The sequence below is a fragment of the Rhizophagus irregularis genome, chromosome 2 (assembly GCF_026210795.1).
Source record: "Rhizophagus irregularis chromosome 2, complete sequence".
NCBI lineage: Eukaryota > Fungi > Glomeromycota > Glomeromycetes > Glomerales > Glomeraceae > Rhizophagus > Rhizophagus irregularis.
In genome coordinates, this window is record NC_089430.1 from 6113654 (window position 1) to 6138810 (window position 25157).

Consider the following 25157-nt stretch of genomic DNA (forward strand, 5'->3'; position numbering starts at 1 on the left):
GCATAAAATAGTAATATTATATTTTATAATTATTTTTAGGGGTTTGTTTTTTATCGCCATGGCGATGCATCGCCAGTGTCACGTGATTTCATAATTCCGGCCGGAATTAAAAGATCGTCAAAGAAATTTTTGGAAGTTTTGTGTAACAAAAACTTAGAATTTTGCTGAAAAATAAAATTGCCTTTTTGGATTGTGTAACGTTACCTAAAGCTCCAAAAAAGGATATTTTGGCCAGCGTTATAAAATTTGGCCGAGATTAAGCATGTGATGTATAGGGAGTGACAAATAGTATTTTTTGCACTGAAAAAATTCCAAGTCCCCAGAATAAATAATAAAAATGGAAAACTAGAGGATGTGACGCGGGGTGACAAATTATTCACATATGTAAAGTCACGTGACACTTGCGACACATCGCAATGGCGATTTTTTATAAAATCCTTATTTTTATTTAATTTATATTTATTCTTATTCAATATAATTATAATTTGTTATTTTTTAAAAGTTTACTTCTATAATAGTCTATTAAAGAAAATAAAGTGACAAGATAAATATTTTGACCAAATATTTTTGCAGAATAAAGGGAGAGTTTTTTGGTATAGGATTTTCAGAGTAATTTTTTTCCTTTTTTTAATAAACTAATTATATATGTTTTTTCACTTTTCTTTTAGGACAAAGTTATTTCATATGTTCCATCAATTTCATTCTACTAAAAGCTTAAATGACATTTTTTAAATGAAATGAAAATAATCTTATGATTTTATTTTATTATAGTAAGAAATATGATCTGAATTTTTTAATGGGTTTTGATTGTAGTTATATATTCATTGATTTCTCATATATACTAAATAAACCATATGTGCCGATTTTTGGAATTAGTCTAAATTAAGATTTTTATAAAAATTTAATATTTTAGTAAGATTAACATTACACAAATCTAAATTAAATATGTGTTACATATTTACGTAACTCAGATTTAATAAAAAATAAAAAAAATTTTTTTAATCAATATTCAAAAATAACGGTAATAACCACTTCTTTTTCCCCATCACTGCCCATCACTTTTCCATCATTTTTCTATTCACTTTTATTAAATATGACAAAAAAGTTTATAAGCAAATATAGCAGTTATTTTTAAGTGGTAAGTAAAAGAAAAAACTTAATATTTTATATACATAGATAAGACATATTTTTTCATAATTTTTAGCTTTAATTTATTGTTTTTTCTTTGTATAAAATACATGCAAATAAAAAATAATTATGATGTAAAATAGTTGTAAAATGAATAATAAGATATTCTTTTTTTTTCAAAATAACTAATTATATATTTGTTTTTTATCTTTTAAAATTATTTTATTAGATTTATTCTACTAAAATCCTTAAATGGCAAATAAAATCTTTTAAATAAAGTAAAAGAATTTGGGATTCTCTTATGAAAGCATTTTTTGGTAAGAAATAAAATTTTCAGATCGGACTTTATGCAGGTGACAAAATCGTGCATTATTATTCCTGGAGATATGCTAACGTCATCATTTTACATTCATTTGAAAGCTGAGAATTTGCTCTATCGTAAGAATCAAAGATCAGGAAAATTGGATCACTGGATGAGGCGTAATTAACGATCAAAGTCAAATCAAATTTAAAAATTAAAAATAAATATATTAGACGTAATTATTCACAATCCAGTGATTCAATTCATTCGATTTTAGGCTTATTAGATAGACCTCAATTTTCTCTTTCAAATGAATATAATTTCATTCGTGTAGCTTGCATCTACAGGTATTTAATAAATTTTTTTATATCAGATTTTATCAAACTTATAAAATTTTATATTAATAATATAATTGATGATTCCTAAACATCTACATATATTAAACGAATTATTTTAAATTTATTTTAAAGATAAAAGTTGGCATCACCTTAGGGAGCAAAGATCATTCAAATTGAATCACTACATGTGAAGTAATTAATGATCAAATTTAGATAAAATTCAATAAATATACTGAACGTGATTACTGAACAACTAGTGATTCAATTCACTTGATTTTAGATTCATTAGATAGATCTCGATTTTCTCTTTCAAATGAATGTAAATTTATTTGTATAGCTTATTTCTACGAAGAATTATCAATGATTTTGTCATGAGAGTTATATTTGATCTTTTAAATTTTAATGATATCTTATATTAAAAAAAAATTAAAAATTATATAATTAATTAGTTTTTTTTGCATTATCTAGTATAAATTTATTATTCTTATATAAATGATAATTTATATTTGCTTTAATAAAATTATTTTTGTGTAAAAAAATTAGATTCCAAGGATCGGCCCATATGCTATTTATATTTATTTGAAAAAGAAAATATACACTAATTTTGGAATTAAAGATCATTCAATTTAAATTATTACATGTGGAGATATTGATGATTAAGTTCAATAATTGGAAATTAATATGTTGGATGAAATTATTCATTTACCAGTGATTCAATTTATGTGATTTTTAATCATTGGATAGACCTCACTCTTCCTTTTCAAATAAATGTAGAATTATGTCTCTAGCACACATGTATGTCAAATTATTTACAATTTTGCTATAAGAATTATTTTTGATTTTAATTTTAAGTGAACAGTACATATTAAAGTCCCTCATTTTATTTCAAATTTTAATGAAAATTTATACACTGATATATTAAATTGATATTTATAGATTGGAAAGTTTGAGGTATATTTATTATGTAAAATTTTAATCTACTAAGACATTTATATTAAAAATAATTGAGAGATTATGTTAAATTAAAAATTATTACATATAAAAGTTGACCAATAATGAATGGTTTTTAATAAAAATAAATATATTTAAAATACATAATAAAATTAGAAAATTTCTAAGTTTACACGGGGTGTTTGTACACGGGTCATATAAATATAATTTTTAATAGACTAATTTTTTGTTTTTTAATTTGAAATTGAATGCTACCAACATTATACTCTTTTACTTTTTATTCTTATTATATTACAGATAAATATATGTATTTTCACCTGCTCTGCAAGTTTACTTAAGGCATTAAAGGAGGTTTTGAATGCCGTTTTTAATCTACTAATATGACCCGTGTTTAAACACCCTGTGTACAAATAGAAATTGCCATAAAATTAATATATTGGCAAATTTTGAGAATATATTATTATGTAGAACTGTTCAAAAGAATCAATATGATGCATCATAACAATATATGATAAAATTGAAAATGATCAGCAAAATCTACATGATAATATAGAAAACCTGCTATGCTATTCAGAAACTGAACTAAAAATTGTTAGTGATCCCAAAAAATATTAAAGATGTTTAGTGGTAATTTTTTAAAAAAAAATTTTTTTTTATTTATTTTTTTTTTAGAACTCTTCACTTTAGATCAGTAAAGTTTTGAAAGTTTTATTCTTTTGAAACTTTGTTTTTTAAAAAATTTTTTTATTTTTTTTATTTCTTTTTTAGGTATCAGCAAGACTCTCATTTTAGATCAATAAAGTTTTAAAAGTTTCATTTTTTTAAAACTTTGTTTTTTTAAAAAAAAATTTAAATATTTTAAATATTTTTTTTTAGATATCGGCAGGACTTTTCACTTTGGATCGGTAAAGTTTTAAATCATTTTTTGAAACTTTGTTTTTTAAAAAAATTTTATTTATTTTTTTTTGAGACCTTTCACTTTGGATCAGTAAGTTTTGAACTTAGTTTTTAATATTTTTTTTATTTCTTTTTTTTTAGGTATCGGCAACCCTCACTTTGGATTGGTAAGTTTCAAAAGTTTCATTCTTTCGAAACTTTATTTTTTTAAAAACAAATTTTTTATTTTTTTTATTTCTTTTTTTAGGTACTTTCACTTTGAATCAGTAAGTTTTGAAAGTTTCATTCTGATATTATTCAAAATAATCTTATTTAATGAAATTTTATTTTTATTTGCAAATATTTAAAATTTAAGTCACACAATTACGATTTTAAAGATTTTAAAGAAAAAAATTACTGTATTTATTTTTAATGAAGCGATACAAATAAAAAAACAATAACAATAAATAAAAAAGAAAAGTAAATTATAATGATCAAGGAGAAAGATGCTAATAAAAAAATGAAACAACAATGGAATAATAAAATAATGAAAAGTAATAGAAGATGAAAAAGAGTAATGAGAAGTAATGAGAAATAAAAAGGAGAAATAGAATATGATGAGAGATAAAAAGAAGTGATGGGAGGTAAAAAGAAGTGATGAGAGACAAAAAGAAGTAATAGGAAATGATAAGGAGTAATGGGAGATGAAAATTAGTGATGGAGGACGAAAAGGAGCGATGGGAGATGAAAAGGAGTGATGGGAAGATGAAGAGGAGTGATGGGAGGTAAAAAGAAGTAATGGAAGACAAAGAAAAGTGATAGGAGGTAAAAAGGAGTAATGGAGTTGATGGGAGACGAAAAGGAGTGATGAGAGGCAAAAGGAAATAATGGGAAGTAGATAGGAGAGAAAATAGATAATAGAAAATGAAAGTCATAATAAAAAATAATGGGAAACGAAAGGATGGAATAATGAGAAGTAATACAAAAAATAAAAAAATGATCATGATAGGAGGTTGGGTAATGATAGGAAACCAAGTAAAAAATAAAACCATAAAGTAAAAAAAATTAAAGTTAATAAGGAACGAAATATAAGATAGAAATAAAATAAAAAAAAATAAATAAAAAATAAATAACATACTTTTATTAATTGTAGAACTGAAAGAACTAAAATATCTAAAAAAAATGAAATAAAATAAAACGTAAAGTAATAAACAACTGAATTTTAATTGCAGAACTGAACTAAAGCAATAAAGAAAAATATCTTGAGACTGAAAAAACCTATACTGGCTAATCTGGCCAATCAAAAATATTAAATCTGTCACATGATCGAAGTCCCAGGCGATAATATTAGCAATTCCCTAATTTACCTAATTTATTATAACAATCAAAATTTGAAAATATGTAAATTTTATGCAATATTAAAATTTAAAAAAATAATTAAATTCAATAGTATTGGTTTAATTGAGTTATTTAACTCTTTTTATTTACTAAAAACTTTTTAAAAAAAATATAAGGGTCAAAATTATAATTGGCCAAAATTAAGATTAATGTAATACTAGCCTAAATAAAAATTATAAATAAAAATTGAGCGTAAAGCTATTTTGTAAAATTAAAAGTTATTTAAAGATTTTTTAATTTTGAGTATAGAGGTTTCATACTGTAGCATTTGGCAAGTTTATTTTGATTTTACAACCTATTATTACATTCTTGAGAAATGTGAGATGGTAAAATTATGAAAATTTTAATTATTTTTTGACTGAAAATAAGACTCCCTCTATCGCGCATAAGGTTGCCTGCCAAAACCTATTTGGCTTAATGCTGAAAGGTGAAACCCCTTACATAATGGCAAAACTGCGAAACTGCAAAATTGCTGAAACTTGCGAAACCTCTATAATTAAGTTTATTCATAGTTTTGGCATAACAAGCATTAATATTTTATATGAACTTCACCATAGTTTCGCTATTCTAATATTTTTTAGCATTTTTTTTTTTAATTTCAAATTTTCTAATAAATTTATATGTAATTAAAAAAAAATTATTGTAATTTTTTTTTACTTAATATTTTTTTATTTTATTACAATTATTATAATAATAAAGAGATTACATTTCTTTGAAGTAAACTCCCCAGTCCACACCTGAGTTTTGTTTTCCCAAATGTTTGATAATCTAAAAAAATAGAGAAAGAAACGTTAGTAACGTTTCTTTAATATTAAAAAAAAATCACCTCTCTCTTTTCCAACTAACATTTTAAAGTCGGATTCGTCCAAGGAGTCTGGCAACCTAATAAAAATAAAGAAATGTTAGTACGTTTTTTTAATATTTAAAAAAACTTCCCTTCCCCCATTCCTTACATTCTAAGTCCAGGTTTGTCCAGGAGGCTGTTTTTATTTTATTTCAATAGAATTCATGTTCCGAAAGAATGATCCTAAAGTAAAGAAAAAGGACTATTAGGTACGTTTCTACAATGAAAAAAACTAACATTTCCCTTTTCAACCTACCGTTTCACCAAATTCCAGGTCTGAAAGGCGCCCTGAAGTAAAAAAAGAGAAAAGGAATGTTAGGTACATTCCTACAATTAAAATTAAACAAGTTAAACAATACTTCCCCCTTTTCAACCTACCGTTTCACCAAATTCCAGGTCCAGAAAATGCTCTAAAGTAAAAAAAAAGAAAGGAACATTAGGTATGTTCCTAAATTAAAATAAAACAACACTTCCCCTTTCCAACGTACTATTACGCTGAATTCCAGGTTCAGAAGGTGTCCCTAAAGAAAAAAAGAAAAAAGAAACATTAGGTATGTTCTTATAATTAAAATAAAACCACACCTCCCTTTTCCAACCTACCACTTCACCGAATTTCAGGTACAGAAGGTGTCCCTAAAGAAAAAAAGAGAAAAGGAATGTTAATGACATTCCTACAAAAAAAATAAATAATGAGACAAAAAATTTGATATAATACTAATGTCATTTCAAATGTTTTACTATCGAAAAGCAAAAAAAATTTCGTCTTTTATTTTATCTCTGATGATTCCTTTGGTTGCATGTTTTGACTTAAATGGCTTATTGGATTGTTTTAACGAGTCAGCTTTATGATGAAATGGTTTTTTGGTAGGCATTTTAACAAAAATAAATTAAAAACCCAACCTTTCATGTTTAGGGCGGGTTTATTTTTTCCAACTATAAACAATAAAATGTTTTTTTTTAACCTTTTTTTTTTAATAATAAAAGATTATCAGATCAGTAAATTAGTATGATCAGTAAATCATATGATATACCGAAACTGATCAGAATAAAATCTGCAAACCGCAAATTATAGTGAATGCTGAAACTATATGTATATCATATGATATACTATGCCGAAACATCAAAACAGTTTCGCGAGTTTTGGCAGTTTTGGCATTTCAGCATTTTAAGGTAATTTTGCGAAATTAGTTTTGGCAGTTTCGTATATACCATCTTGCCAAAATCTCCTAATTTTGGCAAGTAACCTTAATTGCATACAGTGATGGCTAGCTCATTGCAGTCAGAATTTTGATTATCTGGTAGGTTGATGATATCGTAAGCAAATTTTGAGTTTTGCTTACGGTGCAAAAAATTATAATCTATAAGCGAATCAATTTGTTTAGGACCAACAATATTAATCAAGTCATCTTCTAAAATGTATCCTTAACTCTCTGTCTTCATTAATGCTTTAATAGTTTTGATTAAATCACTATCTGTCCAAAGTGGTCGATCGGGCCTATCTGAATATTTCAATCTCTTAAGATGGAGACTATGTTTCAACTTCATATATTCTGATATATAAACTGAAAATTTACTAGCTATAAACAATTTATTATGCATTAAATTCTTTAAAATTAACAAAAATAAATATCCTTTAAAAAGAAAATAAAATCTGATATGTACCTGTAAGCAGGGTTGAAAATTGTACTAGTACAGTATTAGTACAGTATAAACTATAGTACAGTACTAAGTACTATACTTGTACTTGAAAATTTAGTACAAATACAATTTTAGTACATACTATTAATAAATTTTATTAGTTAATTTTATAAATATAAACAATATTAATCACATGATATCTACCTAAAATGGTTAAATTATATCCTAAAAAGTAATAATTGTATTAGTAAAGTACTTATACAAAATTTTTGCTAGTACAGTACATACTAGAATTTTGCTGATACAGGTATATTACCACAACCCTGCCTGTAAGCTTTCCATTAGAATTTTTGTATTCTTTAATATACTTATCAATAATTAGCATGCGTGTACCCTAAGGTTGCTGGAAAAACTAGGAAGTTTTGGCAAGTTGGCGAAATGCCAAAATAGCAAAACTTTGCTGATACTATATGAAAGTTTTATTAAAAAGTTAGCGAAACTCTAGAGAAAAGCGAAACCTGACAAAACTTATTATAAATACCGAAACTGCCAAAACCTTACCAAAATTATAATAAAACTATAGTAAAATCTTGGAGTTTAGGCAGGCAACCTTAGTATACTTATTATTTTGCAAATATGGTCAAATTTGCCTTCAAATTCTTTACATTCTTTTTTAAATAACAAATATGTTATGTAAGCCCTCTACATATAAATAAATGAGTTCAGTAATGACATACCATTTTGAGAAAGAATATGCTTTTCAAAATATTCTTCAGCTTCTTCCTTGCTCAAATCTCCAATAACATATGTAGTTACATATAAGTTATGCAAACCTAAACAATAAATGTGGATTAGAAAATCATAAGCCTTTACACTGATATCAAATATGATTATAATAAGGTGGACTTACAATCTGTGATCCAGTTATAAAAGAATGAATCAGAAGAGGTAAGCACAACATGGAAGCGACTTGTTTGTTTTGTATTTAATATGAACCAGTCAAGATATGATCATAGAAGAACTTTTCCTGCTACCAAACTGTAACCAAGTCGATTAAGTACGTTTACTTCATCAATAATCAAAATGGGTAGAAGAATATTGTAACCTATCCATATGTTTCGATTTAGAAGAGCACGAGCAATTTTTTTAAGCAAGCTCATAACACTAGTAAAAGTAAATTTCATTTTCTTGCTTATCAAATAGCTTAAAGTTTAACTCCAAAAAATATGGAAATTTGGCCTTGATTTCCATTTCTGGTAAAATTTTTTTCAGGAATTTTCTTTGATTTTTGAAGAATGTTTTGAATTGCATGGAAATAGAATGGTATACAGCTATTGGAAAATCAAACTGTTCTAAACGACAGTTTAGAAAAAGAGATTTGAAATTGCCTTTAGTTGTTACCTCATGAACCAAGGCAGTTTTCCCAGAACTAGGAGGACCTAGAATAACATGAAAATCTGGATAGTCACTAAATGCTTTTTTGAACTCTGCAAGTTCTTGTTTCTAATTGAAAAAGGTCTTTTCACTAAGGTTGCTTGTCTAAACCTCTTTAAAATCCTATGATTAGTTTCGTCAAAATTTTACTATAGATTTATTATAGTTTCGGTAGAGTTTCGGCAGTTTCAGCATTTATAATAAGTTTCGGCAGTTTCGCCTTTCACCAAAGCTTCGCCAGTTTTTTAATATAATTTTAATATAGTTTTGGCAGAATTACCCCTAGGTTTCGGCAAGCAACCTTACTTTTCACCAGTAACTTGTATTATATAACAAGCGACATGATCAGTTTTAAGTGTATTTGAGATTAAGGTTGCCTGCCTAAACCTCTTCAAAATCCTATGATTAGTTTCTTCAAGATTTTACTATGGGTTTATTATAATTTTGGCAAAGTTTCAGCAGTTTTGGCATTAATAATAAGTTTTGTCAGGTTTCGCTTTTTTCTAGAGTTTTGCTAACTTTTTAATAAGACTTTCATATAGTTTTAGCAAAGTTTCGCTATTTTGGCATTTTGCCAACTTGCCAAAACCCCTAGTTTCTCCAGCAACCTTATTTGAGATACAACTACTGCTGGTAGGCAAGTGTTTAGTTAAACTGAAAATAAGCATGGCTATGTTATTGCTGTTTTCTAATCACTGTGATCTAGCATTTTTTAATAAAAAAAAAAATTTTTGAGAAAACACGTGAAAATAAAAATTTTATTGCATTTTCAAATAAAGAAGATATGATTATAAGCTAAAAATTATAATTTTAAGAAAAAATTTTCAATCTTTAAATAAGTTTGCTTATAAATAACTTTTTTAAAACCAATTTGTTACACAAAATTTAAAAAGTTATTTATAAGTAAACTTATTTAAAAATTGAAAATTTTTTCTTAAAATTATAATTTTTAGCTTATAATCATATTTCCTTTATTTGAAAATGCAATAAAATTTTTATTTTCATGTGTTTTCTCAAAAATTTTTTTTTTTATTAAATAATGCTAGATCACAGTAATTAGAAAACAGCAATAAAGTAATTTTTGAAATTTGTGAAAAATTAGTGCCAATTTGATTAACAGAAACATCGCAATTAAGTTATGAATTTTCCTAATTAGGGTCTAGAAACAGACTTCAGATTTATTTTCTGTGAACTGAACTTATAAGTAAATCATATAATAAATTTAAATTATTTATGTATTTATACTTTCTTATTTATAAAAAGTTATATTACAAAAAAATTTTCTCTCCTACTTTGAAAATTTTTCACGAAAAACACTTTTATTTTATAAACTTTTATTTTTCTCTTGTCCACTATGTCTACTAAAAATAAAGGGAAAACTGCCCAACATTTTTTCCAATAGCTGCCAACTTCAGCCACTGAACGTACCCTTCACTCCTATTCTGGCACTCAATTGAACCGTGCTAATAACTGTTCTCCTTTTCCTGAAACTGCTAAATGTGTTCATCCTAACACTGTCCTGACACTTCTCTTACTACATCTATTTACGTACCTGCCTAAGACTCTACTTCTGCTGCTGCTTCTACTTCTGCTCCTGATATTACCCTCGCATTTTCTCCAGACATAACCCAAGCTGCCATCCAGACGATCTTCAAATATTACTTGCCTACAGATTTTTGGAACAGGTTTTGTTCCAATAAAATTGCTTGTGACACTGTTGATCATTTTTCTCCAATATAGTTCTAAAGTACGGTTTTGAAGGCTCTAATGAGTTCAAGCAGATCATCATTTTATTCCGTGCTAAATCTGATTTAGATGAAGTCATTTCTAAGCCTATTTTTGAATTAGTTAACCTCCTGCTGCTATACGTGCAGAAGATCAGTCTTTGTCTTAGACGCAAAAATTACCTTTTTGACCTGCCTCACCTAATCGACACTGCATAAATCATCATGTTCTACTGACCTTCTTATTATAAAATATTTATTTATATTATGCAGAGAGATGATAATATAGTTACATAAGTGAAGAAGGTAATTTTTGCGTCTCAGACATTCCACTATATCTTACTGAATCATAAATTCATGGGTACTTCTCCCACTATGGTAATATCCTTAAGTATAAACTTTTCACACCAACTGGTCTTAATCACTTTTGACATGTTCACAGCCTTACTGTGGCTCCTATTTACGTGTTATTCTTTGCTATTATGAAAAAATTAAAGAAATCTTCATCAGGTACATTTCGTGATACTTACTGAAGTCCAGGCTTTATGTTATGTCTGTGAAGGTAAAGGCTGTGACCCTACTAGATGCTCCAGAAGAATTTTTATACCGATTTATTATTAAAAAAAAAATTACAGAAAATTTATTATATCTAATCTATACTATACCGATAACTGATCTATTGCTATTAAAAAAAAAATTTTAAAGAATTTTATTATATCTATTATATACTAACTGATCAAAAAAAAAAAATTTTATACTAATTATTATAAAAAATAATTAAAAAAATAGCTTTTTTTTTTAAACAGAGCCAATTAATAATATTGGTATCTATGAATTTACCAATCAAATCATTTTAACCATAATAATAGAGAACAAAATCTATAGGTATAGACACAATGCATCATGTAACTCAAAATTATTTATATAGAGGATATTCTAAACTCTAGACGTTTAACGTTGAAGTTTGGATACTTGATCAAGTATTGCAAGAAGTAGATCTTCCTTTTCCCGTTAGAGTAATTAAAAGAACTATTGATGAAATAAGTAGTCTTATTCAATATGTTTTTTCTCTTAAAGTTTGTTATAAACGAAGTACTGTTGGTATGTAATTTACAATTAAATTATTAATGTATTATATTTTTTTTCTTTACATTAAGAATATTTAATTTTAGGATTTGAAGATATAATTCAAATTTGAGGAGATTAATTGGTTAGCAATAATAAAGAGCATACCCCCTTTGCTTTTTTAGAAAATAAAGGTCATCCATCAGATGAAGTATACTGACATATTAATTGCAAACTTATAATGAAAGATGAAAATGTATGTGAAAATTGCCAAAAAGTTTGTAAAACAATGCAACAAATTTGTAAAAGGTATTTAGATGGTGTAAATTAGAGGTTTGCAAACGGGGCCCAGAACTCGGAAACCCTAATCCGGCCTGGACCCGGATCTGGGTTTGGGCCGGCAAATTTTCTTCAAAATTCATCTGGGCCAGGTCCGGGCTGGCACATGAAGTTTTGTCAAACCCGGATTTTCGTAATTCTGGCCAAAATCGTCTTAATTCTTGCCGAAATTAAACTGACCAAAATTAAGTTGGCCAATTTTTTTGTTTTTACAACAAAATAATATAATAAAAGTCTGAGTCCGGTCTGGACCGGGTTTTTGATATTTTAAGTCCGAGCCGGGCCAGGCTGGGTACTTTATGTTAATTTTCAAGTGCGGGCCGAGCTGGGTTGTAAAATAGTGGTCAATGCAGACCTCTAGTATAAATTCTGTGAAAAATGTGCATGTCTCAAAGAAAATTCTTATAAAAAAAATTGAACATCAAAAAAAACTTATTAAATCATAAAATGTAACTATTATAAAAATAAGAAATTGTTGACAAAAGAAAATAGAGAAAAAAGAGGGAGAAATATCAAATAAAATGGCAAATATAGCCTATACTATTATTAATGATATCACAAATAAAAAGATAGATATTTCAAATCTTTATCCTATTTTTCAGAAACTTATTTGTATTCAGAGTGAAAAGTCAAACGGAACAAGATACCATTCAATATAAGATTTTAATTATTGCATTATTTTCATTATTTTATTAAAAAATTTCGTATATTTAATTTTCTTAATATAGGTTTTTACATTGGGCAATATCAGTATATAGCAGATCTGAAAAAGCAGCTTATGATGCAATGAAAACAATAATGCGTCTACCATCCATTTCTACACTTAAAAGCTATATAAATAAAAGTGAAAAATGTTCAGGATGGTAAGATGAGACTGGATTTCAAATATTAGAAACTTTAACAGCAAATAATATTTGGGAATATGGGTAAGTTGGATACTTTTCACATGATTCTTTTAAAATTCAAAAAGGTAAAATTGTTCTTATTTAACTTTGAAATGCATATAAAATTAATTAATTTATTTATTATTTTAAAAGGTCTTCTTTGGAGTTAACATGAAAACTGTTATGTTGAATATTCAGATTTTGAGAATGAAATGCAAAACCATCAATCATTTGCCTTACAATATTAAAATGAGATTCATACAACATTTGATAAAAATAATTTACTACCTAATTCTACAGCTGAAAAGTAAGAATAAAGTCTTGCAACACAAATTCATCAAGTTGTTTGGCATTCAGCAACACATAACTTTGTTTTTCCAGTTGCTTATTATGGTATTAATATAATTATAGCACATAACCTGAATGCTTTATTATTTAATTTTGCATCTAGATTAAAATGTATTAGCATACATATATATGGTTTAATTTGTGATGGTGCAGGAGAAAATAGAACTCATATAAAAAGTTTTGACTGGTATGCATCAACCTGATCTTCTGGAGATGTTGTGAAAGTTAATTTTAATAAAGATAAAAAATTATTTCATACAGCAGAAATTATAGATAAAGTTTACCTTGTTAGCATTGAATCCAATTCAAATGAATTGCAATTTGTCAGTCATTCCTGCTATTCTGTAGAAACTTCCATGTTTGGAATGCATAGATTGTCATTTTTATCTTTGGTAAGATAACTCGCATAGTAGAGTAAGGTCCAAAGTATATTGTCTATATTTGATTTTTGAGCTAAGATATTATAGTCCATATCTTCCATAATCCTTATATTGATTGTATAACCCTTGAGTAATATTGATGTATTATTTTTAAAATCTTCAGTTGAGTTCCAAAGCAAATCCTTAATCGTTTTAATACCTCCTGTTATGTTGCAGAAAGCATGTTATAAAATAATTCTAACAGAAGCTAATCAATGTAAGACTTACCTGTATCAATCCAATGTGCCTTCAAATTTCCTTCATTAATAAAAGAATTTATTGACCATAGGTTGTACAAATTAAGACTATTTCCAGCTCGGTATCCATTGTACCATTGCCTGACATCATCTAACTGATTTTCCTTACCATTATGTTGAAGAAGCATAAAGATTTCATTTTCAGTGAATCCAAAATAATTTGCAAATACTTCATGGTGCATTGGGAATACTTTCAAATTATTAAGCTCTGATAAATATCCTGACTTAGCAACACGAGAAATACCAACAAGAAGGGCCTTCTCCAAATTTTCATTATTGCCTCTGCGTTGGCCAATCCAATCATTTGTAATCGTTTGTTAATCATCATTTGCAAGATTCTGTGAAGGCACTTCAGAGAAGCAAAAAACCACGAGCTTCTTCGTAATATTGATGTTGATAAGCAACTTCAAGAGGGTGATCGTACTCATCAATTAGGACAATACACTTATTTCTGTGATAGTCTTTCAAGTACTTAAAGAGATATAGAAGGGCATCTTTAAGTAACGCCATCCTTAAATTTACCAGAATTTATCTTATCAAAACGTGATTTATTTAGAATTTTATGGCTGACTTGATAATAAACATAATGATGATCGTTATATAAGGACCCCGGATATCTCCAAAACAGGTCATAAGTCACACTTTCGGCAGATTGGCCCATTTTCAGGGTAACAAAAATCGTTTTTTGTAAATATCTCGGCATCCAGTGGTCCAATTTTGATGAACTTTTTTTTTAAATTGTAGAGCTAAATGAGGGCTACAAAATAAAAAATAGTTCATTAAAATTGAATTACTGGATGCTGAGATATTTACAAAAAACGATTTTTTGAGTTTCAGTAAAAAGGGGTGTTTTTGGCCAAAAGTCCATTATGACCTTTATATTAGATATCCGGAGTCCTGTTATATAGAGTTGCCAACTGCTGACATAATCGGGTCTGCATACTTGACCAAGTTGAACAACTTTCATTATTCTGCGAAAGGGATGTAAAAAGTAGATCAACAAAATGGTTTGTAGTATTAGTTCAGACGAGAAGCAGATAACTATGGCACGCTGGACTGGACAGATGTTTAAATGTAAAAGCTAAATCATTTGACGTTTAAGGTTAACTGCGAAATTCAAATGATTTGCTGTACTGATAAACTGTTTACTTTATAGTTAAATTCTTTGCCAATACTGTCAAACAGTTTGGCGATATGACACCCCATTAGCCTGATCGGCAAAGGATATAACCTTATCCATCGTGTCTCAAATGCATAGGTTATATCCTCTATGGAAACCACGGTTTTTATTGGCCAATATTAAGCAGTGATCATGTGACCTTATCAACGCGGACATTTTTGCCCTCAATATTTTGAGGACATTTTTGTCCTCGCAACTTTGAGGAAATGATTTTGTCTCACAACTACGAGGACATGATTTTGTCCTCGCAACTATATGAGGACATGATTTTATTTTCTCGCAACTTTGAGGACATTTTTGTCCTTACAACTATAAGACATGAGATTTTGCCTCGCAACTATGAGGACATGATTTTTGTCCTCGCAACTATGAGGACATGATTTTTGTCCTCGCAACTATGAGGACATGATATTTGTCATTGCAACTATGAGACATGATTTTTGCCCCTCGCAACTGAGGACATTTTTGTCCTTACAACTATAAGGACATGATTTTTGTCCTCACAAGTCACAACTATGAGACATTATTAATTTTTTGTCCATGTAATTTAAGGACATTTTTGTCCCTCATAATTTGAGTGACATTATTGTTCTTGTAATTGAGAACATTCCTGTTTCTTGGAACTCATGACATTTTGTCCTCATAATTTTGAGACATTGTTTGCTCTTGTAAATTTAAGGATATTTTGTCCTCATTTTGAGGACATTTTTGTCCTCAAAATCTTGATATTTTCATCCTCATAAATTTGAGGACATTTTGTCCTCATTATTACGAGAACATTTGTCCCTGCTTGTCTCGCTGACGAGAACATTTTATTCTTGTAAATTTGAAGATATTTTTGTCCTCAAAATCTTGTTTCTTAACATTTTTGTCCTTATAAATTTGAAGATATTATTAACCTCGCAACTTTGAGGACATTTTTGTCCTCACAATTATGAGGACATTTTTGTTCTTGTAACTGTAAATATTGTTAATTTTTTGTCCTCGTAATTTTAAGGACATTTTTGTCCTTATAATTTTGAGGACATTGTTGTCCTCATAATTTTGAGAACATTTTTGTTCTCATATTTTTGTTCTTGTAACTTTGAGGACATTCTTGTCCTCATAATTTGTATATTTTGTTAATTATTATATAATGTAATTTTTTTTATATTTTAATTAATATATTATATACTATAGTATTAGAAATTACATTAATATTACATATATTATATAAAAAAATATACTGATAATTTTAAAATTAATAATTAATATATTTTATTATTTACTATATTTTGCTAATTTTTACTTAATATTTTAATTAATATTATTAGAAGTTACTTTAATATTACATATATATTGTACTAAAAATTAATAAAAAATAAAACATACAAATAAATTTAAAATTAATAAATCATTTTTTTTATTAATAATTATATTTTACTATTTATAATATACATACTGTATAACATCCTATTATTTATTTTATTTGTAATACTCTTAAAAAAATTTGACAAAAAAAAAAGTTTATAATACAATGTATGATTTTAAAAAATAATGTTATGAATGTAATTTTACTTACTTTGAAAATGACAGATAATTTTAAATACTATTTTTGACTTATTTAATAAAAACAAGCAAAGAAATTTCCTTTTTAGAAATTTGTATAATCTTATGTAATAAAATTTTCCATTTTTAGATTTGTGTAATATTACATAATGTAAGCTGGCCAATAAAAATATACCAAATTAGATTATTATAAATAAAGATATATAATAGGTTATTACAATTAAATTTTTTTTTTTTTTGCTGCAGCACAAATAATTCCTTATTAAGATTTTAAAGAGTTAAGCTAATACAATACACATACAACTAAGTTACAATTAAATTTAATAATTAATAAATATAATAATTTATCAACAATTAATTTTAAAATCATTTATTTTTAATAATTATAATATTTCCTTATAAATTTTTAATATAATATATATATATGTAATATCAAAATAACTTCTATAATATAATATTAATTAATTATTTATTAAAATAATAAAATATAAAATTTCTAATTTTAACCAAAGGGGAAATTCCTTCTGTAATGAATTAGAAGTGACAAATAAGATTTTTAATAATAAAAAAATTTTTTATTCCTAAATTAATTAGCAAAAATAAGGACATATATAAATGTAGGTTTAAGTTTGTTTAGCTAAAATATAAAAATTTTTCCTAAAAGAGATTTATTATTGCTTATTTGATAACATAATTTTAAAATAGTCAGATATAATTATGTGTAAGCAAAGTATTAAATTATTAATAGTTAGATATATATAGCAGGATAGATTTTTTTTAATATATATAAATATACATTTACATTTTTTTACATTAAAAAAATCTAATAAAATATGTAAACAAATTTATAAACATGTTTTTTTTAAAAAAAATTAGTAACGTGCTTTATTAATTTATAAACATGTTTGTGTAAAAGAAATTTACTATTTTTAACACAAAGAATAAGTTAATTGTATATGTGATACAGGAACCATTTTTAGACGTGATCGTGTAACGTGTTTTTGACAAAACAAATACGCGTCTGCGTAACATTAAAAATATAAAAACATATACGCGTCTGTGTAACGCAGAAAAAATATAGATTTAAAAGAAAGGGAAAAATAAGCGTTTTTCTGTTTTTTTATAATTTTACACTATAATTTTTGTAATAATCAATAAAAGTTATTTCATTTTTACTTATTAAAAAATTTTTTATAAATATTTTTTTTAATAAATTTTACTAAAAATAAAAATTCCGCGTATTGGTAGCATTACAAAAACATGAATAAATCCATAAATATCTATTTAATCATGATAACAATTTATATATAAGTAGATTCAAACCTGCTGAACAACTTTACTTAAGAAGGTATCGGATGTTTCCTTTGACTGAAGTGCCTAAATTACGCTCTGAAGTCACAGAACAGATATACGAAAATATTTATAAGAAACATTTATTAGTTGTAATATTACAAAAAAATAATAATAGCTTTATCCATGCATTATTTCAAAAATTTTTGTTTTTTTTAGTTTTTTTTTATATACATATTTTATAAAAAAAATTATATATATATATATATGTGTCGTAAAATAATTAGCTAGCAGTATAAAAAATTTATGGATTAGATAAAAGTTTGCTTAGCAGATATAAAAAATATTTGCTTATTGACCTTAGTAAATTTTGAATTTTTTATCTGACCTATATATATATTGTTTGGGTTCTACTATAGGGTGTGATATATTGTAATAAATAAACCTAACTTTTAATCTAATTTTAATCTAACCTTAAAGTTGCTTGTCAAAATTAGTGAATTTTGTTATATCAAAATTGTTAAAATTATTTTTACATTTTGATCAATTTTAATAACTAGAATAATTTTGTCATTTCATTATATCGAAAATATTAAAATTATTTCTACTATTTTGCGAATGACCGTTTTTATTTTCAATAACATTTTTATCTAATCTAATCCCTACTCAATAATAAATATTAGGAAGAGAAAATTCCCTTCTGATTAAATGTAGTTATTTTCATAAAATGTAATAATTAATAAAATACAATAATTTATAATTATTTGTATATGTTTTTATATTAACATATTTTTATATAAATCATTTATTGATTTTAAAAAAATTATTTGTATTTTTTTATAAATTTTTAATATAATATATATAATGTAATGTTAAAATAACTTCTAACATTAATTAAAATATTAAAAAAAATTATATTAAAATTAATAAAATATAAGAATTAATAAAAATATGTTAATTTATTAATTTTAAAAATTATTTGATTTATATAAATTTTTAATGTAATATATATTAATCATATATACTATGTAATGTTAAAGTAACTTCTAACAATATGTAATATTAATTAAAATATTAAAAAAAAAATTATATTAAATTTAGTAAAATATAATAATTAATAAAATTATTAATTTTAAAAATTATTTATATTTTTATAAAAATTATATTAATTAAGAAAAATATATTTTTTTTATATCTGCAATATGTTGCATTTTCCTTTTTTTGGTAATTTTTATATATTAATTATGTTGATCATTTCAATCGCATGATTTCATTAAGATTTTCCATTTTGGATCACAGAAATTACAAATAAATTAAAAAAAAAATTAAAATTATTTTTATTTAAATAAATATGATATATAATATTTTGTTACATATTTTATTTATAATATACAAAAATAAAATGGCAAAAAAAAAGTTAATAATATATTAATATATAATATAAAAAATAATGAAATAATATATTTTTATCTTTTTTTGCAAATTTATTAAAGATGACGAAAACTGGTTTTAGATATTATTTTTGATTTATTTAATAAAAAGCATTTTTTTATTAAATAATTTGTAAAAAAATTGAAAAATTGTATAAATCTTGTATAATAATTTTTTTGGGATTTGTGTAATATCATATGATATAAATTGATAAATAATAATATGCCATTTTAAAATATTACAAATAAGATATATAGTATGGTATTATAATTAAATTTGTCTTTTTTATTTTTATAAATTTTTATTTTTTTAATATAATATTTATATGTAATGTTAAAGTAACTTCTAATAATATATAATATATTAATTAAAATATTAAAAAATATATATATTACATTTAGCAAAATATAATAATTAATAAAATTATTGATTTTAGTTTCATGTAAATTTTTCTTTAAATAAAAAATATTGCTTCTCTTTGAGTATAATTTATTAAAAATAAAATTATTGATTTAAAAATTATTTGTATTTTTATAAATTTTTAATGCAATATATATTATATAATATTAAATTAAATTCTAATAATATGTAATATATATTAATTAAAATTATTTTCATAAGTCTTTATTTTTACAATTTATACAATATAATATTAAAGTAACTTCTAATAATATATATTGCATTAATAAAGGAATATGTTTTTTTTGCAGCTTTGCGATATATCGCATCTTCTTTTTTGGTAATTTTTATATATTAATTATATTGATCATTTTGATTACTGACACTTTATTAAAATTTTCTATTTTTCAAAAATCCTAGCATGAGACTTTATGCAATTACTATATATTATAAGAAATCTTATATTATGTATATTTTTGACTGCTCTACAAGTTTTCTTAATATATTAAAAAGGATTTAGAATGTCATTTTTGACTTTTATATTTAATATATTATAGGAGTGCAACATAATACAGATGCAATAAAAAATAAATCCTTAATTAAAATATTAAAAAAAATTATATTAAAATTAACAAAATATAATAATGATTAATAAAATTATTGATTTTAGTTTCATATAAATTTTTTTGTAAATAAAAGATATTGCTTTCTTTAAGTATAAATTATTTATTTTTGTAAATTTTTAATGCAATATATGGGGATACGTACTTGGTGAAAACGGGGAGGGGATAGGATCTAAAAATTTTTTTTGAGATTTCATTACAACTGTAATTTTTGGATAAATTGGAGCATAATTATCATATAAACTTAAAAAATTTTTTTTTGAGGCTATCCCCTTGTTTTGCTGTGCTTATCCCCATATATCAATATTATATAATGTTAAAGTAATTTTTAATAATATGTAACATATATAAATTATTTATTTTATAAATTTTTATTTTTAATATAATATAGTGTAATGTTAAAGTAACTTGCAATAATATGTAATATATATATAAATTATTTTATTTTATAAATTTTTATTTTTAATACAATATATATAGTGTAATGTTAAAGTAACTTCTAATAATATGTACCATATTTTGCAGGCCACAGTACCCTCCCTATGCACAGTACCCTACAAAAAAAGAACTCCCATTTTCTACCGATTTTATTATTTAAAATAATTTAATAAATACCTAGGTATTACTCATAATAAATAAATCATCGAATTATTATATAAGTTTTTATACGTATCTGCTTAATAATAAAAACTTCACTTGAAAATGGTGGGAAGTATAAGGATTCAAAAGTCATGAAAATCTGTATCGTACCATAGGGGTACTGTGGAAACGTTATACGGTAATATATATATAAATTATTTTATTTTATAAATTTTTATTTTAATATGAATATATATAGTGTAATGTTAAAGTAACTTCTAATAATATATAATATATTAATTAAAATATTGCAAGAGAATGGCCAGAAATTAAATCATTTTCTAGGAAGAAGGGAACTCAGGAAGTTAAAAGCAATAGTACTGCAATGTTATACATTTTCGATTTTTAGACACTTGTAGAGTTGTAGTTAATATAATTCTGGATAGAATTTATTATTCTATATGAATCGATTCGCTTGACCCTAGTGATCTTGATAAAAACATATTTTGTGAATAACTTTTGATCTAGCAGTTCAATAGCTAGTCTAATATATTGATTAAAATAATGCAATACATCATACTATATTAAAAAAAATTATATTAAATTAAACGTAAAATGTAATAATTAATGGAATATATCAATTTATTAATTTTAAAAATTATTTTTATTTTTTATAAATTTTATTTTTGAATACAATATGTATTATGTAATGTTAAAACCTTAACTTCTAATAAAATTAGTAAAAGCATCCATTAGACGCTCCTGAATGAGTTAGTGGATAAAAACTGTTGCCTAATTTAGATAGCTAGAACATATAGATAAAACTAATTTGAAATATTTAAGTGGAAAAATGTTTTGAAGTTCTGACGAGGCAAAAATGCCTTCAAGTTATGAGAACAAAATGGCCTTAAAATTATAAGAACAAAAATAACCCAAGTTATGAGAATGACAATGTTCTCAAAATTACAAAGACTAAAATAAGGATAAAATATCCTCAAAATTATGAGAACAAAAATATTCTCAAAATTATGAAGATAAAATTGTTTTCCTCGAAATTACAAGAATAACAATATTCTCAAATTATGAGGACAAAAATGTCCTTAAATTATGAGTCTTCAAATTATGTGAAATAATTCTGAAAACAAAATGTCATAATTACAAGAGCAAAAATGTCCTTAAATTATGAGAAACAAAAAGAAATATTCTCAGGTAATGAGAATAACAATATCCCTCAAATTTATAAAGATAAAAATGTAAAGATTTTGAGGAAGCAAAATGTCAGCCCAAAATTATGAGAATAAAATATCATAATTATGAGGATAATAATGTCCCTTGAAATATGAGGACGAAAATATCCTAAATTACAAGAACAAAAATGTACGCAATTACGACGAAGGAAAAATGTACGCAATTGCAAAGAACAGAAATGTTACCAAAATTATGATAATAATGTCCTTAATTACGAGACAAAAATGTCCTCAAATTATGAGACAAAAATATCTCAATTGCGAGGACAAAAATGTCACTCAAATTATAAGAACGAAGTAATATGCTCAGTGGAACCAAAAAATGTCTTGATGCAACAAAATTGTCTCAAATTACGAAACAGAAATGTAAAATTCTGAGAACAGAAATGTTACTCAAATTATGAGGATAATAATGTCCGTTAATTACGAAGGACAAAAATGTCCTCAATTGCCAAGGACAAAAATGTCCTCAAATTATAAGAACAGAAATGTCCAAACTCGGCCTGAGGACAGAAATGTCACCAAGGTAACGGGGAAAGGACTTAAATGTCTCCAAATTAAGGACAAAATGTCTTCAATTACGGGACAAAATTGTCGCCGAATTAAACAAGAACAATGTCTCAATTACAAGGACAGAAATGTCCTCAAATTACGAGGACAGAAATGTCATAATTAAGGACAAAAATGGCTGATTCTGAGGGCAAAGGAAATTGTCACTTAGTGCAGAGCAAAGTAATACGCAATTCTGAGAACAGAAATGTTCTCAAATTATGAGGATAACAATGTCGCTAATTCTGAGGCAAAAATGTCTCAAATTATGAGGACAAAAATGTCCTCAATTGCAGGCAAAATGTCACTCAAATTGCAGAAAACGATAATGTCGCCATTCTGAGGATAAATGTCAAAAGCCGATTCTGAGTTAAAATATTACCAGTGCAAAAACAAAAATGTCCTCCAAATTACAAGAACAGAAATATCCTCAAATTACGAGGACAGAAATGTCATAATTAAGAGGACAAAAATGTCTTCAGTGCAAAGGACAAAATTGTCGCAATTCACAAAGAACAGAAATGTCGCAGATTATGAGGATAGCAATGTCATCAATTCTGAGACGAAAATATCCTCAAATTATAAGGACAAAAATGTCTTCAATCTGAGACAGAAATGTCACTCAATTACGAGACAAAAATATTCTCAATTACAAAAACAAAAAATGTCTCCAATTATAAGGACAAAATAATATCAATTACGGAACAAATTGTCATCAAGTTACAAAGGACAGAAATGTTAAATATGAGGGCAAAGAGATGTCATATAGTTGGAACCAAAAATCATGTCGCAAATAGTTGCGAGGACAAAAATGTCCATAAAGTTGCGAGACAAAATATACTCAATTCTAACTTTCTTGATAATACATTAATTACGAGGATAAAATTGTCTCAAGTTACGGAGACGAAATGTCCTCAAATTATGAGGACGAAAATGTCCGCGCTTATAAGGTCGCATGATCTACCTTAATATTGGCCAATAAAAACTATGGTTTAGTAGAGGATATAACCTATGCATTTGAGACGTGATGGATAAGGTTATATCCTTTGCCGATCAGGCGAATGGGGTGCGATATGAAAATAATTTTCCATATTTGGTTAAACTTGAAATGGTGCAATTTAAGTAAAAATTTTCTTTTTAAAAGTCTCGTGAAATCCTATTTTCTTTATAAGAAATTTGTTTATAGATTTGCAAATACTTTGAAATTAATGGCAAATGTTTTGGGAATTAATGACAAATACTTTGGAATTAATGATAAATGGTTTATATTTAACGCCAAATGCTTTGTACTTAAGTCAAATAATATGGTATTAATGTCAAATAATTTAGCTTTTACATTAAATATCTGTTCCGAGGCAGCGTCCTATAGATAACCTTAAATCTTGAGAGATAGGAAGATAACTGGATATTTGCAAAAATATTTATTATAAACATTTGATCTTTCCGTGAATTTTTGTGTCTTTGGCAGTTTATAACGGCAATTTTTATTGTCGGGATAGATGGGAATTGATAAAAATTTTTAAGCGTAGTGATGTTTATAGTTTTTGAAATTGTGTGGACGAATGACAAGAGAGATTATTTCTTTGCATTCAATGAACTTAGAAATAAAAAGTGTTTTGTTGATTATAGTAGAACTCTGATTCACAATTTTTTTAAAACTATTTAAGTCTACTAGAATTTTTCTGCTTGCAAAGAGAGTAGCGGAGTTATGGTTAGGGTTATGGTTAAGGTTATGGTTATGGTTATGGTTAGGGTTATGGTTAGGGTTATGGTTAGGGTTAGGGTTATGGTTAGGGTTAGGGTTAGGGTTAGGGTTATGGTTAGGGTTAGGGTTAGGGTTAGGGTTAGGGTTAGGGTTAGGGTTAGGGTTAGGGTTAGGGTTAGGGTTAGGGTTAGGGTTAGGGTTAGGGTTAGGGTTAGGGTTAGGGTTAGGGTTAGGGAGGGTTAGGGTTAGGGTTAGGGTTAGGGTTAGGGTTAGGGTTAGGGTTAGGGTTAGGGTTAGGGTTAGGGTTAGGGTTAGGGTTAGGGTTAGGGTTAGGGTTAGGGTTAGGGTTAGGGTTAGGGTTAGGGTTAGGGTTAGGGTTAGGGTTAGGGTTAGGGTTAGGGTTAGGGTTAGGGTTAGGGTTAGGGTTAGGGTTAGGGTTAGGGTTAGGGTTAGGGTTAGGGTTAGGGTTAGGGTTAGGGTTAGGGTTAGGGTTAGGGTTAGGGTTAGGGTTAGGGTTAGGGTTAGGGTTAGGGTTAGGGTTGGGGTTAGGGTTAGGGTTAGGGTTAGGGTTAGGGTTAGGGTTAGGGTTAGGGTTAGGGTTAGGGTTAGGGTTAGGGTTAGGGTTAGGGTTAGGGTTAGGGTTAGGGTTAGGGTTAGGGTTA

The 25157-nt window shown here is 26.0% G+C and overlaps 2 protein-coding genes across 2 annotated transcripts; one reads left to right on the forward strand and one right to left on the reverse strand.

Moving 5' to 3' along the window:
• Positions 1–13605: 13605 nt before the first annotated feature.
• OCT59_012636 (uncharacterized protein) lies at positions 13606–14126 on the reverse strand (the record flags this gene model as incomplete). The annotated part of the gene is made up of 2 exons (XM_025330864.2): positions 13606–13850; positions 13916–14126. 2 exons carry the CDS (start codon positions 14124–14126, stop codon positions 13606–13608), a joined length of 456 nt encoding a protein of 151 aa, XP_025167383.2.
• Positions 14127–22653: 8527 nt separating this feature from the next.
• OCT59_012637 (uncharacterized protein) lies at positions 22654–22917 on the forward strand (the record flags this gene model as incomplete). The annotated part of the gene is made up of 1 exon (XM_066134625.1): positions 22654–22917. One exon carries the CDS (start codon positions 22654–22656, stop codon positions 22915–22917), a length of 264 nt encoding a protein of 87 aa, XP_065989874.1.
• Positions 22918–25157: the final 2240 nt, after the last annotated feature.